This window comes from Diuraphis noxia, unplaced genomic scaffold, assembly GCF_037042655.1.
Source record: "Diuraphis noxia isolate RWA-SAM2 unplaced genomic scaffold, SU_Dnox_SAM2 contig0005, whole genome shotgun sequence".
NCBI classification, from domain to species: Eukaryota; Metazoa; Arthropoda; class Insecta; order Hemiptera; family Aphididae; genus Diuraphis; species Diuraphis noxia.
In genome coordinates, this window is record NW_028301715.1 from 28000191 (window position 1) to 28022259 (window position 22069).

General features: G+C 27.1%; 1 protein-coding gene across 3 annotated transcripts in view; it reads left to right on the forward strand.

The window, feature by feature from the left end:
- slo (calcium-activated potassium channel slo) overlaps window positions 1–22069 on the forward strand; it is a 72431-nt gene that overhangs the window by 32090 nt on the left and 18272 nt on the right. The window contains exons 7-16 of one of the 3 annotated variants that reach the window (XM_089229328.1): window positions 2714–2805; window positions 3986–4096; window positions 4342–4447; window positions 7572–7724; window positions 8322–8477; window positions 13043–13227; window positions 17770–17925; window positions 18722–18798; window positions 19914–19970; window positions 21356–21406. In XM_089229328.1, the coding sequence (XP_089085454.1) occupies window positions 2714–2805; window positions 3986–4096; window positions 4342–4447; window positions 7572–7724; window positions 8322–8477; window positions 13043–13227; window positions 17770–17925; window positions 18722–18798; window positions 19914–19970; window positions 21356–21406 (1144 nt within the window). Of the gene's footprint in view, window positions 1–2713; window positions 2806–3985; window positions 4097–4341; window positions 4448–6038; window positions 6145–7571; window positions 7725–8321; window positions 8478–13042; window positions 13228–17769; window positions 17926–18721; window positions 18799–19913; window positions 19971–21355; window positions 21407–22069 lie in introns of all 3 variants that reach the window. The other 2 variants (XM_089229327.1, XM_089229329.1) reach the window with 2 other exon arrangements.

Here is a 22069-nt window from a genome sequence, read left to right on the forward strand (position 1 = left end):
GTTATACGCTTCGATGGGGATAATATTTTCCTTTAGTCTTTCACGATCGATTAGATTGCATTTTGTTCGCTTAACGCTACATAATATATTGTAATTTTATACATACATATATATGTATATAATTTTTTTTAAATTTGGAGTATAATGCAAAATGGAAACAATGTATTTTCACGGAGTATTTCTGCGATACGATTCTGATGGATAAATATTTTTTTTATTTTATTTCATATTTTTTTATTTTTTTTAATGACAATCGTGCAATGAATGTTGGGCTCGGTCTTTCCGAGGGTGTTTCCATTTACGATGCCAAAACTGCACCCTTTATCAGGTGTACGGTTTGACAATAGTAGTATTATGGTGGTACCTATACCTTTGCAAAATATTTCGGAGCGTGTTTTATGTATTTTAAAACGATTAAAACAATAATACTATTGCTACGACAATAAAACAATCGATCGATGTGAATTTTTATTATCTGATTTCTATTATTACAGTTTTTATTAGAATATATAAAATAAATATACGATCAATTAATTCAAACCTGTGGAAATTCGTTTATTATTTCCGTGGTCTGTGCATAATACAACAACGCTAATATTATAATTATTATACAATAACTATTTTATCATTATTATTATTATAATTACTATTACTATTACTAAAACTATTATACTTAGTATTACTATTATGAAAATTATCATTACTAGGTATTATTATAGTAAAACGCGTGGTACGGGTTTTCTGAAACGGCTGCTGCCGCACCACTACCGTAACGGTCGTTTCGGAACAAAATGTGATTTTCTGAGGGCCAAGTGTAAAAACAGATGTTGATCTATAGTATCATAGGTGCAATCGTCACGTGTACATGAGATTCAAGCTAAAAATATAATATAAGTTTGTAAAGCCAGGCCGTGAAAATACATTGTCACATAAACATCACGCGACATCTACCATCGTAGCCAAATCAGTTATCTTGGTGGCATGAACAAAATATTCCCTAACATAGTCGAAAAAAAATAGTTTAGAATATATATATAGTAAACAATATCTAAAATTTAGATGTTAGATTCGTTATTATATTATTATTATTATTATTTATTTTTTTTCTATTTTTTTTTTTTTTGCAAACCCAATACATGTAGAATTCGCACTTAATAGCTTCATTAGTTTTGTCGGTAATAAAAACATAATATACATAATATCAATATATTATTGTCATAGGATATTATTTTTCATCATGAATAACATTTTTGTTTTTTAAGCATTATTATCTAATTTTTTTCGAATATTACGTGCCATGAAAAAATGTAGAAAATATCTAATCATATTTATTTTATTTATTTAATCATTTATTTATTTATTTATTATTATTTTTGTAATAATTTTTTGGATACTTGAAAATTAAAATGAAAGTTTATATTTTGTTTTTAAACAACTCGGCGCGGATATATATTTTTAAAATATTTTATTTTCGTCATGAAAAAAATAAATAGTTAACATTTTTATAACTAGATAGATTTTAAAAGAAAAACAGGAGCAATGGTGCTTAACTAGTAACGATAAAGGTAGTTCAATTTTTATATTTTATTTCGTACTTTTAAGACGCTAACAAAAGTAAGGTGCCTAAAATGAGATAACAGTTTTTTCCGCCACACAATTTTTTTTTTTATTAATTTTTTTAAATTTTATTATTATTATTATTATTATTTCAAACTCAATATGTTAAAATAGCAGGTGCATTATTATGAGTTGTTGTGTGTTTCATATTTTGTTTTTTGCATTTTATTTTGTTTGTACACCAAGAAACATTGGCTCGTTGGTAGATTTCCGAATGAATAATAACAATAATAATTATACACTCACATGATCTAACCAAAAAACTAGGATAGAATAGCTATTACAAAAAAATAAAAATAAAGCATGAATAATTTTTTTTGGAATGTAACCTTTTTTTTAACAAGACTAAAATATTTCGTAAGGTTTTGTAAGCGTGAATTTATTGAAATTATATCAAAATGTATAGAAATAATTTCAAATTACGATGTATTATAGTTGTTTTTACGTAAATATCTAACAAAGTGTTACTGCTGATCGCTAACAAGCCACGTTTCTTTAGGTGTGCTCTCTTTAGGTGTTTTATTCTTTAAAAAAAATTAATTAAAATTATTTTTTAAATGTACGTTTTTTTTATTATTTTGTTTTTTAATTTCAAAAATACAATAATTTAAGGGTATTATTATTGGCGGTAAAAACTGACAATATGATCTCAAAAAAAAAAAAAAAAAATACTTATTCGTAAAAAATTAAAAAAATTAAAATATAATTATAAAATACGGTATTTATTTGGCTACTAACAGATGCATCCTGAACGATACTTTAACAATCCTACCCGAGTACTTCCGACTAACCGTTCTCATGCCGTTCAGTGTGCGTCTAACTGTCATCGTGCACTCGACTAATGCTGTCAAAAATCACAGGAAAACACTCACATACAAACAAATATTTTTAAATATACACATAAATACATAATAATATTATATACACTAGCATAGGCAAATGTAAAATTCACACAAACACCACATAAATACAAATCGAATAGGTTCTTATGTGATAATAATATACGTTCTAATAATAATATTATAACGTGGCGCAATTTTCTCATGTATGTTTCTTGAAATTTTGCACTGTCCTTGAATGATTTGGGGTTCCTTAGGCGATTTTTGCGAGTTGTATACCCGAGATAATTGACCTGATCGGAACTAGACCAAAATACGGAGGAACCCTGAAGAATGAACGTGGAAGGAGGTAATATTTTACATACCATACATATATATATATATTATTATTAGCATTTATACACCTTTATATATATAATATTAAGTACTTAATTTTTTTAATTTTTAATTTTTTTTTTACTAAGCTTCAAGCTTCGAACAACATTTTTCTATGGATTTTTAGGCCTACGATATTCAGCGTCAATTAATCTAAAGCACTTTATTCTATATTCTAAAATAATTTTTTTACTTGTCATCACAACATGATATTAATAATATTTAATATGATATATAATCGTTTTACATTATCCATGGATAGTACCTGATGACAATATTGTACGATTATAATACCATGTATTCACTGTTTACGAATTACCATGCAACTTTAGCTACCGTGCCGAGTTGCTAAATGAAATGTAATTCAACTGTTGTGTGGCTAAAATGTCATTAATAACACAAATTCGCAAATGAATAGGTTAAATTTGAAGGAAAAAAATGTATACATATAATATGTATATGTATATTAATTTTTGTTGTTTTTTTATAAATAACTGCACGTAACAATATTAATTTTGCCTGAATCCTATTATTAGACCAAAAATATTAATATTCATGTAAATATCACTGATTGTAATATAAAAACTATTATATTATTATTATTATGTAGCTTGAACATACTCAGTAAACACGCTTAAATCCGTAGTGTCTATATCGATGGTAAAATAGTTAAAATTAATGTATTAATTATAACTTTATTGTTTATATGTTTATTTATATTTTTTAGGCAGAAATTTCATTAGCAATTAATGTAACTGTGTTAAAGCAGTTTGACATTATATTTACTACATTATTAATATTAATTTTTTTTCAAAAGCTGTGTGAACCCTACGGAACGTAGCGATTACACAACACATGATACATTTATATATACATATAACAAACTCGTACTTTTTGATTTAGTTATTTCCTGTTTTTCAAAAATGCACTTCACCCGAGCAATCATTATGCTTACATACATAATATTATTACGTAGTCTCATCCTGACTGTTTTATTAGGATTTGATCGTAGTGCCCCTCGTCGGTGCATATACAATATTTATTTTAAATCTTATTTTTATTTTTATGAGTTTTTATTAAAAATATTATATTTTTTTTTTAGAATTATTTAAATATATACCTACATTAATATGTTTTTATTCCTATAAAAATAGGCACATCGTCGTTTGCGGACACATTACCTACGAGTCAGTGTCGCATTTTCTGAAAGATTTTTTACATGAAGACAGAGAAGACGTAGACGTTGAAGTGGTATTCTTACACAGGTACGAAAAAACAGTTTAATATAATATTGTATTTATTTAGAATAATTATTAAGACAAAGTAATAAATAATCAATAATGAACGATGGTTAAAAAAAATACGAGATGCAATTAATATATCTGTTGAGATCTCGTTTTAGATCTTTAATGCTGAACTATATGATCATGTATACGTATTTCATTATAATATACCTATACAAAAGCTTTTAAGTCGAAAAATTAGGTACGAAGTTGTGTGTAATTTGCAGAAAAGAGCCAGATTTAGAACTGGAGGGGCTGCTCAAACGTCACTACACCACTGTCGAGTTTTTTCAGGGTACAATGATGAACGCAGTAGATCTAGAGAGGGTGAAGGTAAATACCCACTCTCATCCTGATTCTTACTGTCGACGTTTTTTCTTATCGATTTGTGCTCAGTTTCCATACATAGATCAATATTATTATTATTATTATTATTATTATAACAGCTACATGTAGTCTGATACAAAATAGAAACAATTCTTATTAGTTCTAGAGATAGATTATAATAAAATATTGTGTATTAGTAATATATTATATATGAGTTGATTATCTTAAAGTTTAACACTACTGTATTAATAGATTTGGATCTTTTTTTACACAATTCGAAGTACAAAACAAAATTCTTGATAAAATATTATATCTTACTTTTTATCGTTATATTTATAGTTTTGTATTTCTTTTAATTGTAGCATACCTAATATCGTATTGCGAATCAGAATATTTTTCTTTGTAAAGTTTGAACGTTCCAAGTGTTAGTGACCTCATAACTGTTGGTCCACTTTTTTACTCATAACACAAAATACTTCTAACTAATTAACTACTAATTTGAATTTGATTTTTTTTGTATTTAAATTTTCAGAAAATTATTCTGTTTCGGGATAGCAATTTAAAAAGTAAAAAATAAAAGTTAATAATGATAAGATATAGCAAAAAATATTGTTTTGCATTCTTCAAATTATTTAAATAAAAATGGTTTCGAAAAATGTTAGTAATTCTTGAGAAAATTAGTGTTTTACTTAAAAAATTGCCTCGTATATTATATATGTACACTATATAATATATAAATACATATATTATATAGTTACGTATATTATATTATTATTCATAAATTTTATTTTAAATAATATTCCTTTATTTATTTACACCAAACATTAACTATTATCGTCATTTAGATTTGTTAAGCCTCTTGATCAAACCGTATTTACATATTAGTATAGGCTATAACAAAGCCGTTGAAACTGTAAAGAGTTAATGTATTTTGCTTTGAACCATGTATTTAGCTGTCATTTATTATATATTTATATATATACATCCACATATATATATATATATATATATACTTATATATAAATACAAATACTAAACACTTAAGACGGGAACTTTAACAGACCTTGACGATGGTAATGTTTTTTAATTTTTTTTTTATTATTATTATTATTATTTGAACTAGGTAGATGATTTTTTTGTTTAAAATCTATATATAATATATATAAAAAATATAAAACATAAGAGGGATGTAGCTTAGTATTGGAGGAGTGATTATTCTGAAATTGATACACTGTCCCTATAGTTTATATATATATATATATAATATAATATATGTGTGCAGGTTCAGACTGGTAGAAGCATAAGAACCCGTTTATGGCTGCTATTATAATATTACAAAAAAAGAAATAATAAGAGTTATTACATATTTAGCGTTCATATAGCCGTTTATTGATTAAATTATTGTACCTATTTTTACCACCTAGTGACTAGTTAGATACTTTGAACGGATTTCTGAACTATAGATTTTATGTTGTTGATATTTGATTTATATGATATTATATTATAAATAATTACGATACAGTGTGCAATATATAGAAGATATGTCAGTATTAGTTGTGCTTCAATTTAGTTATTTTTGGTATTTTCCAAACCGTAGGAAGCCACCTGACCTGGAACTGGAAGGACTTTTCAAGCGACATTTTACCACTGTCGAGTTCTTCCAAGGTTCTATAATGAACCCTATTGATTTGCAAAGGGTAAAGGTATGTCCAAACAAATGGCTTTAGCACAAATTGAATGACGGTTGCAATTTTTGGATTGGTATGACGCTGGTGATGGATTTTTGTGATTTAAATAAATAAATATATATATACATAATATTAAATATGCATACATATATACTTAAATAAACGTATAATATATATAATAAGCAATGTATATTATAACTTTTAAGTGTATATGTATACATATATTATTAACTTAAACGAACATTTTTACGATACTTACATGGCTCGAAATAATTAAACGAACCGAACTGTTTATATAATATTTAACTCTAATCGACGACTGTTTTTTTTTTAAATGTTATTTTTGTTTTCGTTTTATTTTTGTTTATAAGTACGATGTTTTTCAAAAATTCGTTTTTACGGCGCATGCATTTATATATTGTATTCTATATGTATTCTATTGAGAAGAAAAAAAATATGTACGACAACCGTCAACCACAGACCGAACTTTACTACCTCACTTACTGTACTCGACAAATCAGACATTATTATTTATTACTGCCCAGATATAAAATGCATCATTACATTTCATTAATATTGAATTATAATATTATAATATATATATAATATTATACAATATATATAATATTATAATATATATATAATATTATACAATATATATAATATTATAATATATATATAATATTATACAATATATATAATATTATAATATATATATAATATTATACAATATATATAATATTATAATATAATCATACAATCATCGCATAGTTAGCTGCATATTTTGTACACATATGGTCATATATCGTAATAATGCATTCTTTACACAATAGTGTAAAATTTGTCTCTCACACGTGGTATATTATAATATTATTATACTCTTAATTCATACATATTTTAGTAAAATTATGTTTTACCAACGTATCGTATTCACAAATCAAACAGTTCATCATACTTATTCTTTACTTCTAAAATTTATTATGATAATAATAATAGTAATAATTTCGCTTTAAGCCCAATGGCCTATGTAGCCAAGGGTATATATACAATTAAAAAAAAATAATAATATTAATAATGTTAATAATACGCGTTGTGTAGTTCTGTAGACATATTATTATTTCACCGTAATCATGGTTGCCCGTTGTTGTCAGCATGGTATTTATGTATTTTGTGTATTTGTGTGCTTATAATATATTATAAATAATTTAGTGCATGAGAGTGTGATAATTGTAGCTGAACTCATCATAATATTAAATCATATGATTAAACTATTTTTTGGAAAATGAGCTTTAGTGTTTAACGTATATAAGTTAAACAAAAAGTAATTTCTAAATTCGATATACGCAAACGAAGTTGTTGCTGTTGATTTAATCTGTATAATATAATACAATATGCACATGAAACCATACTATCAGTGTAAAACACTTAAAATGACGTTTCAGGTCCATGAGGCTGATGCCTGTTTGGTGTTGGCGAACAAGTACTGCCAGGACCCAGACGCCGAAGACGCTGCGAACATAATGAGGGTCATTTCTATCAAAAATTACTCGGACGACATAAGGGTCATTATACAACTCATGCAGTATCACAACAAAGTGCGTATACGTCACAAAATAAAGTTATTTTGAATTGAATATTATAAGCATCATTTAAAATATAAACTGATATTGAGATCCAACGGGATCATGAAATTAATTAAATTAATTAGGTAATACATTTTTTTAAATCAAAATTTTGGAAAAATACAAATAATTTCATTTATCATTATAAACTAATAACATTTTAATAAATCTTTAAAATAGTTTGATGTTACATATTAAGTACATCTTGTATATTTTATTTTATATACCAACAATAATATAATAATATATGATGGATCTAAAAATTAAATCAGCACTTATTCAGCTTACGAGCAAATGAAAGTAGATGCGATATGTGAAACATTTCAGCAAATAGGATAAGGTATTGGTAACAAATTATGTATCAGTCAGATTTTTTTTCGTGAAAAGGTTGAAAATTTTTATCTTGGTTTACAAAAGTTGTAAACTATATTTACATATAATTCGGGCTATATATTTTCATGGTTCTATTAAGGTTTGGTAGTATTTATCTTTGTGATTTTCGTGATGTACATATTATCGGGTTTTGTCAATGTGTGCCATTTCAAAAATCTTTTTTAATTTAACCGACAGGCGTATTTACTCAACATTCCGTCGTGGGACTGGAAACAAGGAGACGACGTGATCTGCTTAGCCGAGTTAAAACTCGGTTTCATTGCGCAGAGTTGTCTAGCACCAGGCTTTTCTACAATGATGGCGAATTTGTTTGCCATGAGGTCGTTCAAAACGGTGAGTCATTCTAAACCAGTACGCTTGAGCTTATTAGAAAACACTTCTCTAACTCTTGTCGCGCGCACGCGCTCACATCCATCCAGAGAGACGAAACTAAACGTAAACAAAAAAAAAAAGTTAAAGAAATACCAAATGGAAAAGAAAACGTTGTAATTATGATTATAGTGTATCGTTTACCGTTCACGTTATCGATTCATATGCATAATATAAAAAAAATGATGTGTTTTCTATCCGTTAAATTCTGACTTCTGAGGACTCAAACGCATGAATCGTCATCCCGACCTGAATTTCTGTAGTTACCTACCATTATTATTAAAATAATAACATAATAATTATATACCTGCATCACTGACACTATTAGGTACTTTTGGTGTTTTTCTCCCGTGTGAATTTACGTTTCTGTGCGTGTGTGATAAACTATTTTAAAAACGAACATAATCATATTAAAACTAAAAAAATAAAATTGAACCCAATTTATCGGTTGTGGTGAATAAGCGTGTTAGACGATGTTTGTTAGCAGAACACGAGGTGCGTCGTGGCACCGGATGCTATACAAACGTGGCAGAATGACTATCTGCGCGGTACCGGCATGGAGATGTATACCGAAACGCTGAGCCCGACATTCATTGGCATGCCGTTTGCGCATGCCACTGAGTAAGTGGACTTTAATAACGTGTCCAAAATATTGTACCAGCAGCCGATACTGTTGTTGTTGTTGTTGTTGTTTTGTTTTGTTTTTTTAAATTTATTTTTTCAAATTTTTATCCTTCGGAAATTGTACCTGATTTTGTGCATCTCAAGTCTGTTGTTATGCCCACGTGTTTTTATTTTTATTTTTTTCGTGCGCCTCTAATATTAGACTTATCTACAATCTGCAGCATATTATGATATTTTATGAAACACTTCTGTTCGTTTAAAGTTGCTATATTATATTTAAATAATATTTGATATTATATTGGCGTTCAAAGGGGCTCGACTTGAATCACAGAATACTGTAATAACTCTATACAATCAGTGTTGGGTATTATTATTGTAGCGTAACTAAATTCGCAAGTTATAATCTCCGAAAATAAATGTATTTTTCAGTAACAAAATAGTAATTCAATTTCAATCATTACAGGTAGTAGAATTATTTTTAAAATAGAATTTCGATGAATTATAATGCATTATATTCCATGTTATTTAATAATACTCGTATTGGGTATGTTGAGTGAGTTTTAGGTGTTATATTTATGTTTCTGTTTTAAAATTAATAATTTCCCAGAGTATTAAATCGTTAAAAATGTCATGTCGGGTTTTAAATTGGAAAAAATTGGATGAAATTCTTTGTAATTACTTACATTTTAGAGTAATGAAACCTGATAAAAACTTTATTTAACGTAAAAGTAATTTAAATAAAATATATTTTTAATGTGCCTAATGGGTTGTGAATAATATAATTTTATGAATTTTTAAAATTAATTTACCCAACATTGTATGCAAGTGCTTAACAATATACATATTATTATATCGTTATAACTTATAATCTATATGTTAACATTATTACTACAACAAAAATTCCTCTATAAATGCTACATACACTAAACAAGTTAATACTAAACACTGATAATATATCCAATAACTGCAGAAATATGAAATTTCTAATTGTTGTCTAATACTCGTCGTTTACTACCCGTAGAAAAATTTGATTATTCTTTATGATTCGGATTTATTAAAATCAGTGACATGTGACTGTGCACGACTACGTTGCAGCAATATCCAGGAAATAAATCCGCGGAAAATATATCTGAGAGTTAAATAAGTCCCGGGACAATATAACTAAAGAAAACTTTTTTTTTAAACGAAGTATAGCGACAAATTCAACATAGTAGTTGTTATGTATCAAGTGAGGTTTTTTGTCAATTGTTTATAGCTATCATATCATTAAGCAATTTCCAACAACTATTCATAAAATGTAAGATTAATTTTTTTTTTACAAGCAACAGCATGAACAATACGAATTATTATTTCTGTTATATTATAGACTATTATTTTAAACTTTTTATTGATAATTACCCATCCTAAGCATATTTTCCGCAGCGATTTTTTATCCCTAATTTTTGTATCTTGGATTTATTTTCCCCAGATATTTTCATTACAAAAGTATTATATTTTGATATGAATTTTATTGGATATTCTTACACCTAGATTCGTTGCAGCACTTAGTGGGCATCGTGTAGATCATGACGTTTTCGCCCTGATAGTATTGATATTGATTGACTCTGTGTTTGAGTAGAGACCCTTTGAATGTTGTTTTCGTTTTTGTTAGTTTTTTAAATTTATAAAACGATGTTTTTGATTTTGCGTACGGGATACGAACGAAAGCAAAAAAAAAAAATGATTTAAGGTTAGACTCGCTTTTGGCTCTTTTTTCGTCTTGACACGCAGCTGAAAAAACAGGGTAAACAGACCAGTTTTGCAAAAAAAAAGCAACGCGCAAAAAACACTGCTGTTTTGCGAGTCGTTCAAAGAAAAAAAAAATTACAGCTTGCAAATTTATAATAAATTATTATTATTATTATTATTGTTGTTGTTGTTGTCTTATAATATATTTTATAATTATAATTATTGTTATTATTATCATTATTATTATTATTATTGCACGTACGTACGCGCGTCGTAAACGCCACACGTATGCGCGTACGTTGGCTTGTCCTTTTTTTTACGTCTGATATGATGGACGGTTTCGCGTCCTGATTTATTTATTTTTTTATCATGGTGGATTTTCGTGATCACTTGAAAAATGTTTGCGTTCGATAATTCAAAATGAAATGGGAACAAAATATAATAGTCAAAATCTATTTAACGCGCGCGCGTGTATACAGTATTACAATCTAATAGTTGTGTTGTATTTTTTACAAATCAAACGGCATAATGCAAAATATATATTAATATATATATATATAAAAATAGATTGTACTCAATAGAGTGTAGATAATATAATATATGTACCTATAGATTTTAGAATATATTACCTATATAATATCATCGTAGTCAAAACTCGAACCACATCGTATACATGACAGTTCCTCTCGGTTTTGTTTATTTATTTAATTTTTTAACGATTGTTTTTTTATTAATTTATAATTGTTTATTTTTATTATTTTTATTTCACTTATCGTTTTGTTTTACGTACAAAATCATAATAATTATACCCACCACACTGTTAGCCGAATTCTTATGACACGTATTATAATGATATCGTATACTCGTCTACCTTATATTACATTCGTATCAAAATCAGTAGTCACGAACAGAAGGGCTGTGAAATTTTCCACGGTACTGTAAATTCTATATGAACGATAGGTTTACTGGACCAGAAACACACTATCGTTTTATGTTCAGCCGAATAAATAATATTATTCAACATCAGCATTACATTCAGACCATTCAGTGATATTATATTTATAAGGACACGTCGAAGTAACTGTGGAAAATTCCAAATCCACCCATGAGTGTTATATTCGTTTCATATTAATACCTGCAAGTTTCCGATGCGAGATAGATCAAAGCAGAAAACATTATTTTTTGACTTTTATTGTACGTGTTTTCCGTGAAATTTATTCATGATAGTAATAATTTTTAGTGACATGACTCGAAGGTGTTTGTTATATAATTACAATATCATATGGTTTTTAGGGATATGTTCTTACAAGGTTTTTACTATGAACACTTCTTTTATTTTAGACGAAACTCATGAAAAAGTATTTATTTTTTATAAATTAACCCCCGGCAACATAGGTCATTGAGTGGTTATATTTTTTAGTACGGGTTTTTTTAACTGTGAGGGAGGGTATGACAGACATGCGTACGTATAGCATGGTTTTTGCAACTAAGAACCCGGGAGGTCACCCATCCAGAAACTAGTGACAGCGGGTGGTGCGTACTTTCAATTACGTATCAATTATGATTGCATCCACTGCGTCACGCCAAACCACACATGTGAAAGTTATTTTTTACATATGGTTAAAAGTCCATAAGTTCACACAGTTGTATTATTTTAATGGCCTATGACTACCACTATAATAACATTGAAAATAATTATAAATATTCAAGTTAAAGAAATTAAAATAGTAAAAACGATCAACTGATACAATATCCTTATAAATGTTGTATTCCAATTGTTGAATTTACATTTTAATTACTTGTATCAGCATGCAATATGCTGAAACATTTTAACTTACGACAATAATAAAAATAAAAAATAAATAATAATCTCCATGTCCCGTCAAAAAGAAAAAAAAGATTGTTATTTAGAACAAGTCATCAGTCATAAAATAATAAATTACAATAATAGGTTTATTATGATATAACATAACTCAGGAAAATGTTTTTTACCCACACCTTTTATTTACATTATTATTGTTATGATATGATTTATTTATTTAATTATTTTTTTTTTACCTTTTTTTGTTATTTTTTTTTGTTATACCTGCGATTTTTTGATTTTGATTTTGTTTGTTTGTTTTTTTTTCTATCATTTTTTTTTATTTTCGGTCTGCGACCCGATGAATGTGATGTAGAGTAGAGATGTGATAGAGCGTTTGATACCGTGTATAGTTCCTGTGAAGAGTGTGGAGTTTGGTGTATTTCAGTCTCCGGATACGCAAGCGTGGCAGAACGACTATCTGCAGGGCACCGGCTGCGAGATGTATACGGAGACCCTGTCCCCGTCATTCACCGGCATGACGTTTCCGCAGGCTAGCGAGTAAGTCCCTCCAAGTGCCACACATACACTAATCCATACATACACATACATACACATACATACACATACACAGACACACACACACACAGACACACACAGACACACAGACACACAGACACACACACACACACACAGACACACACACAGACACACACACACACACACACACACACACACACACACACACACACACACACACACACACACACACACACACACACACACACACACACACACACACACACACACACACACACACACACACACACACACACACACACACACACACACACACACACACACACACACACACACACACACACACACCACACCAAAGCTCTCACTGCATATTTTCCGTTGTTCTATATTTTCGACAGACAAGCGATCCATTTAACTGACCACAATAATTTTCAAAGACTTTTATTTTAATATGAAAAATAACTGTTTTTATGGCTCAAGTATTCCTGAAAAACATTTCTTAACATATAATTGTCGTAGTAATTTTTTTTTTTTTATAACGAAAATCTATACTTTTAATTTTATAACCGATTAATAGTAATCATAAAACTTTTATTAAATTCTAAAATGTCTTGATGTTTACACTAAACAAAAGCTATTTTCATTAATAATGTATAGGTTTAATAAAGCAAGGGTAAATAGAAAACATCATGATCCATTACTCTAATATTATTTAAAATAAACAATTACTGACATAACACAATTGAATATATCTGTAAATATTTGAACTTTTAAACATATATTCTGCTTAGTGAAATGAATATGTTAAAAAATTATAATTTTTTAAATATAGTACTTACTTACTAAAATAATTTATTTTATTGTTTAAAGTAACAATAATTGATTTGGAGAACGAATGTAGTCGGCAATTAATTGGATCACTACGTGTATATATATAAATATATAATATGCATTATACATATTACACAACACGTCATACTTTACTCCATACAATATACATACGTAAATTCTTTATCTTAGATTCCCTGCAGAGCTGTTTTTTTATTTTGTCTGAACATAATAATAATACATAATAATATATTAACGTTTATTGTAACGAATATTTTATAAATATACATATATTTTTGTTGTATTGTATTTATCATTATTATTTCAGTAGGTTAGACCAGTGTTTCCCAATAGTTTAGAATAAGGTGAATCGCTGTTAGACTCTTCTTCTGCCAGGCGACACTTTTAAAAAATTCCAGTTGTATCGTTATACTGTAATAGGTACTATATATAGTATAATTATATAATCTAACAATTCTATTTTACAATACCATTGCGATCGGACAGATGAATTTTCCGACCCATTGGTTGGGAAACACTGGATTAGACGTTAGTTATATACTATATAATACATTACATATAGTTTAAATATTATTTATTATATTGGACGCGGTATCGGTTCGACGCGGTTCTGAATCAAACTTTTTTTGCATTTTGCGGTACATATACCTAAGTTCGGTATGTTGTAACAACATATTGTAACGATGTGGTATACCGATAATAGTGTACCGTATAAGGGTAAAAACTACAGGGAAACGGGAAAACAAGGGCATAATTTTTTTACGGTTTCCACTCGAAATGCTGTCGTTCGTGAAAATACAACTATATCACCAACTGTGATTGGGGTTTAACAAGTTATCTTTAGCATTAATATTCAAAATGGTAATTTAAAGTTAGTTTCGTGACCGGAATTCATATTTTTTTTATCGTTTAGCACGGCAATGTATGCGTTATAATTAAAAGTACACGGTGGCAGGTTTTACTACTACATAATAAAACACGTAATATACGATGTTTGTAAATAAAATTTCACCACAAAATCGTAGATGCTCATTCTTTTGTTCCAAAATTCACTGTGATTTCAGTGAATATTTCATTTGGAAAAATAACTGACTATAGTATAATATTATATTAGTATATTATTTACTTCCAAATTCTCTCATGGCGTGGATATTTCCTAGTACTAAATAAAAAAAATTCAACCGTAAATTTTTACATACATTATTTCCTAGTTATTATATCTCAACATACTATATTACATTCCATTTTTTTTAACTTGTCCAAAATAAAAGAGTTAATGAAAATAAAAATATTTTTTCTAGCAAAATTTTATACTGTAGTATAATATAAGTAAATAGGGAATTTTGAGCCCCATGAACTATGAACTAGCATATTATATAAAATCTTTTATACTTTTTATTTGTACTAAAAATATCGAAGATTAAGTTAATATATTAATTTTGTTTTCTTATTTTTTCAAAATTACAGAAGCATTTTAGTACTTATCTTAATTTCAGTATATAATATTAGGTTGTTTATTTGTTCATAACTAAACAAGTGGTAAAAGTCTCGTCTATATCATTTTACTATTCGAATATTATATACTTAATATTTGTTTCATGAACCGTGTATCCAGCCGCTAATACTGCGTCCGGTGTGTTAGTAGCGTGTGGTGACAATTATTAGTTAAAATAATATGTGATATATAATATTATGTATGACGTAAATATCTAGGTTATGAAAAGTCTTAAACATTTTTCAATTTTTTATTCTGTACTTCTCGATGTAACGAAGCATGATGTTGGTAGTTCAGCTGCCAGTAGCCTTGTTAGATTTTTATTCTATTTAGGCTATTTTATATACATGGTGATTCATTAAGCATGCTCACCCTAATTTTGTTCTTTGATAATAGATTTATTAAAACACTGATATTTTGTATTTTGTTAGATTTTAGATGTAAAATTAATAAAGACAATGTTTTCAAAAAAATGTATTATAATTAGGCCATGTAATGAGTATAATATAAACCTGTGTTCATAAAAACTTATTTTCTTCAAATGAGATACTTTTTTATTGTTTATGAGATTATTTTTGTATTTTAATTTATTAGGGTTAGAGATATGGGGCTAGTATGAATTTAAAACATAGTACATAATATTGATATACTATTAATACGTACTTAATATGACATAATATTATGTGTTCGAATATTATGATTGAAATAACTAGCTGAGTATTATAATCAGCGTTAGACTAAAAAATAATTTATTATATTTTGTATTTGATGAAAAACTATTCGATCACAATGATTATTATATTGGGTATAAAAAATGTAATAAATAAAAAAACTATTCTTTTGAATTTCGAATGAAATGTACAATATTTTCAGTGAAATAATCAACCTAACCATTTTTAGTAAATAAAGATGAATTTCATTTGACAAAAAAAGCTCATGCACAGAATGCTCATTCAATAATATACAATTATAATTATCTATAAATATTGTATTTAAGAAAATATACTTAATAATTTAAAAAATCAGAATTTTTATAAATGTGCCGTTAAAGAATAAAAGGGGAGGTGAGCATTATTGGTGGATTACCCTGTATGTTTATATATTTATATGATATGTGTCAATCAAATTAAATACCCTATTATAAATACATGTTACGTATATCGTGTACGTGTATTTTGAGCACGGTATTTGCATGTAAAAATAGTAAATGAAAATATTATTGATAATATACATTAGAATACATTTTACTCAAAATAATAATATTATTACAGCCATACTATAATTTATAAAACAATATTAATATATTATGTAGGTATCTCTCATTATAATTTTTATTATTATTTTTAAATACGTTCAATTATTTGTAAAAATATTTGAAATTTTCTAATACATCCGTTTGATACCTTCTATTGAATAATTTACTACACTCACATCGAATAATTAATATTGTTTAATATTTGTCGAAAGAAAAAGAATAATGTCAAAAATTTATCGATTTAAACAACTGCATTTAATATTATTTCTATAGTATATTGATCCACACGCTACTTTTATTACTCGTTTATTTATTATACCTAATTATTAATACAATTCATTTAGTTATTTTACATACTCAATAAACATAATAAAATATATACATTTTTTTAAAATAATATTAACAGTTTAACACTAATATTGTTTTTACGGGTTAGCTGATTACCTCCGTTAATTTTTTGATTATAATATTAACTATATAATATTTACATATATGAATGTATTTATCATGTCACGAATAAGATTCTCGACCCTAATGAAGGGTAACCGTATATGTGAGGTTAACAGCTATAGACAACCCAGCATGATAAATAAATTAATATTTCGATGGATATAATATAATATTATTATCATATACTTTTTAGTTATCATTTTAATTATAACTATATAGAAATTGGTCAAGAACCCCATGATGAAAACATTAATCAGCATGTACAAAAGTGGCTTATTTTTTCTTTATTAAATGTTTGTTAAGTATATTGCATGGTTGCATGGTGCATAATTTTCTGTATTATTGTCGTATGTGCTTGTAATCGTGTGGTTTGTGCATTATATACGTTTTAAATTTTATTTTTTAACAGCCGACACATATTCTGACAAAATATATATATACTTAATAATCACATACCATTCTTTATGATTCCGAAAAAAACCCCTCTAATGCTCGTCTGTGTTTTAACGTGCAGGTTGTGCTTCACTAAGCTGAAACTTCTGCTGTTGGCCATAGAAATAAAAGGCGAGGATGGACGGGACAGCAAGATATCAATAAACCCCAGAGGTTCCAAGATACAGGCGAGCACCCAGGGGTTCTTCATCGCTCAGTCGGCCGACGAAGTCAAAAGGTTTGTACGGTTCATTACTGGGAGTACCAAAACACATTATGCATCGATTATATGCGATTTGAATCAGGGGTTAATTTAATTAAGGGATGATGAGGGTGATAGATAATTATGCCACTGATTTGAATACAGATATTAATATTTTTTTGTCCACTAATGAACATAATATTATTTTGTGAAATTGCATTTATTCAAGAATAATTAATACCGTTATGAATATGTCGTTGAAACATCTTGGGTATCAATGTTTTTTTTATATTTATTGATTTATTGATTACTAATAAATTATTAGAAATAAACAAAGAGCTTGAAAAAAGTCAATATTAATGTGAAAATAAAAAAAACCTCGAATTGTTCTATTTATAATTTGGTGTTAAATAATAATTATCGCCAATAAAAACCTCCGTGTTGCAAGTTTTTTAAAATATTAAAAAATAAAATTAGGCACTCAAAGTTTGATCTTTAATTTCAACATTCGATTGAATTAATACAAATAGTCGTAATATACATAGGTCCTTTAAATTACATATAAAATTCATTTTGTTTTAAAGTATTAAATATTCAAAGAAAATTTTGAATTTTATATTATTAAAAAATTATTTACTCTTGTTAATGCATGCGATAATTTTATTAAACTCGTTGACAAAATGGCGGCATATATCTACGCCCAAAGTTTGTTTAACATTGAATAGTGGTAGAACATAATTTAAAAAAATATACACGTTACAATAACTATTTAAAATACTGCGTGTTTGTTTATAGTAATGTTTTGTCATTTATTATTTGTGTATATGTTTAGGGCTTGGTATTACTGTAAGGCATGTCACGAAGAAATTAGAGACGAAACGCTGATCAAGAAGTGCAAGTGCAAAAACTGTGAGTATCATTCGCGATAGTTTTATTTTACAGCCCTATTGTGTATGTGAATCTTCAAATGCACTGGTCGACAAATCTATACATTATATTATGTACCTAAGTATAAAGTGTCTGTACTATTTCTTTTATTTTCCTGCGATTTAAATGATTGTTATTGTCATACCTATATACTCGCATACCTACCATATTATTATTATATTATTTTTTTTAATGCAACCTTGCAAAAAAAAAAAACACATTTCTTTCATTCTTTCATATTTTTATTTTTTGTTTTTTGTCTAGCCCACCAATCCCCCGCCGCTGTAGACCGATTTACTGTGCGCCGGAACAATACAATATATAAAATTATAAAATTCATAAATTCGAACTACGTGCTCATACAATTACGACCATTATTGTTATGTGTATTAAGACTAAGTTCAGGCGCATATTAAATTGACTTGTTTTTCAATATGAAACAAACTAACCTTTTGTCCATTTGCACTCCAAAGTAGAATGAAATATATACACCCATTATTATATTTTATTACGTATATATATAAATATATATATATATCAAACATATACATTCTACATAGAACATACATATTATACAACATACATGTATACGTGTATATTGTACACTGTGTATATTTTATATTAAATATAAGCAATAAACATACAAATTATTATTTTTCGTTCTCTACCTGAATACTGCTCACGATGATCACACGTTTTACGAGCTTCAGCAGCTTTATATTTTATTTATTTTTATACATATCGTAGAATTTTTTTTTCTTCCATTACACAGCTATGTAATTATATATGCTGCATGTAATGTAACAACAGGACTACTACACTACCTGTAATAGTTTTTTATTTACATTTTTTAACACATGTTATTATTATCATCAAATAAAAATACGATAATATCCGAAATATTCTGAATGGAAATTCAAAACCAAAAAACATAATCGTTTTATATAGTAAAATATACTATACGATTTGTACGCATAAAAAATCCCATAAAAATAATTAAGTTTATATGATTATACTGGTTATGTTTTTTTACATACCTACCTAAACTATTATTACTATTACGTTCGAGTGTTATAGAGAGAGACACCATGTTACAGATGTCGGTATGATTATGATGGAGACTGGAATGTTGGCACATAATTATAATTTCGAGGGTACTTATAAAAAGTTTCAAACAAATATAAAAAGTTACATGTGTTTGTGTTTTGAAGTCCGCTTGCCTGAATTCGTCCATAAATACCTGGTCAATAACAATTTAATATTTTTAACCAATATTACAACGTCTCGTCCGTAAATATTATAATATAATATTGTTCTGAATTAAATTTGTGCAATTTTGGTTAGTCATAATAATAATCATTGAGATAAGGTCCGGAAGTCGACACAGTTAAGTCAAGTTTCTATTATTTGATTATAAAAAATATGAAGGGTGCGTTACACATTCACAATATGAATATAAATATTTTTAATATTCTATAATATTTTATAATATATTTTTATTTTTTTAACACTTCAAAAGTAACTTCCCTTACTGCATTTATACCTATCTAATGTTTAATTTTGTTGAGATTTTTTTTAATATACAATTCCTTAATGTCGTTCATAGTTTACATTTTCAATACGCATATTATCATACCTGTGTTCAAGTGTAACTTCACTATATTATGTCCATTGTTCGGAATATAGATATAGATAAATTTATTTTATTTATCCCAGATAATTTTTTTTCTAAATGTAATATGTATTATAATTTTGCTATCAAATAAAATTGTATAAGTATATGGGTTAACCCGTATAAGGTAACAATGCACTGCATATAAATATAAACATGATAAAATAACATGTAGGTCTAAGTTATAATTATTTTAATTTCAATTGAGATCTCTTTTAAATAGAAGTACCTATTATTATTATTATTATATTCCACGTATTTAAATTATATTTATTCAAATGTAAATCGATTGTATAAATCATGATTATGAAATTTGAATCACTAATTATATTCTATAAAAGTTAATATTACATCAGAATCGTAAATTTATATTGCTTATACAAACCTGTAATCATTAACAATATATTAATATTAATCTGATTTGTATTGAAAAACTTTTTCCCAAAAAAAAAATATAAAATTTTGTTAAAAATACTAATCAATTTGAGGGTATTAAATAATTGTTTTTAAACTTGAAGACTTTCAATTAAGTCAATGTGATCAACCTCCGGTCCTTGTTCGTGAGTATGAGTATGGACCTTGTATGAATGTTGATTGCAATTTTATTGTTGGAACATAGAATTACGTTTTTTTTTCTTTTTATTATAAACGATTTAACTAAAATCATATAAATGTCTTATTTTTTTTTTTTACTACATTAGGTATTCCGGCTTTATCTAAACGTGACTAAATAATGTGAGATTGTTTTGTGTGTACTTGGATTGAAACTAATAAAACGTTTTTCAATAGCGAATAAATTACAATAAAAAACACAATAATTTTCACGTTTTCAATTTTTGTATGTTTTTTTTTCTAATTTTAACACAGTGGCGACATTCCGGAAAGGCGTTCGCGCTATACAAATGGTCGGACGGGCAAGTACGTTCAAATTCTCCTTAAATCAAATTTCTTGTTTGTCTACGAATTGATGCCTTTTTTGATTAATTTTTTTAGCTGGTTTTCTATAGTTAACAAATATTGTTTATATATATATAATATATATTTGACATAAACATATATAGGTATATATATATATTTATTTATGTGTGTATCTGATGTATACAATATATGGATATATATATTATATATCTATCTATAATATTATCTATTTAATAAAAATGTATTTTCCTCTTGGTTTTTAATCGGCAGTGGGTTTATTTTTCTTTCGTATTTTCTGTGCTGTTGAACGTTTTACTTTGTGTGGTTTTTGTTTTTTCCCTTTTTACGCTTTCTACCTGAAACAGCCAATAATACAAAATTAACCCTCATACAACAAACCTATTGTGGGTATTATTTGTATTAACAAAAAAAAAAAAATAATAACAATAATAATAATAATAACATAACAATCAAATATTGTTCTATACATTGCAATGAACAATTTTTTTTTTTTGTTGTACTTATGATGTCTGTTCAATTATATATATATAAAAAAAGTTTCATAATGCGTAGGACACATATAGTTGTCATAAGCAATCAGGCTGACATATTTTAGTAGTTAAGTATCATTTAAAAAATGATAAATTATTCATCATTTTTATT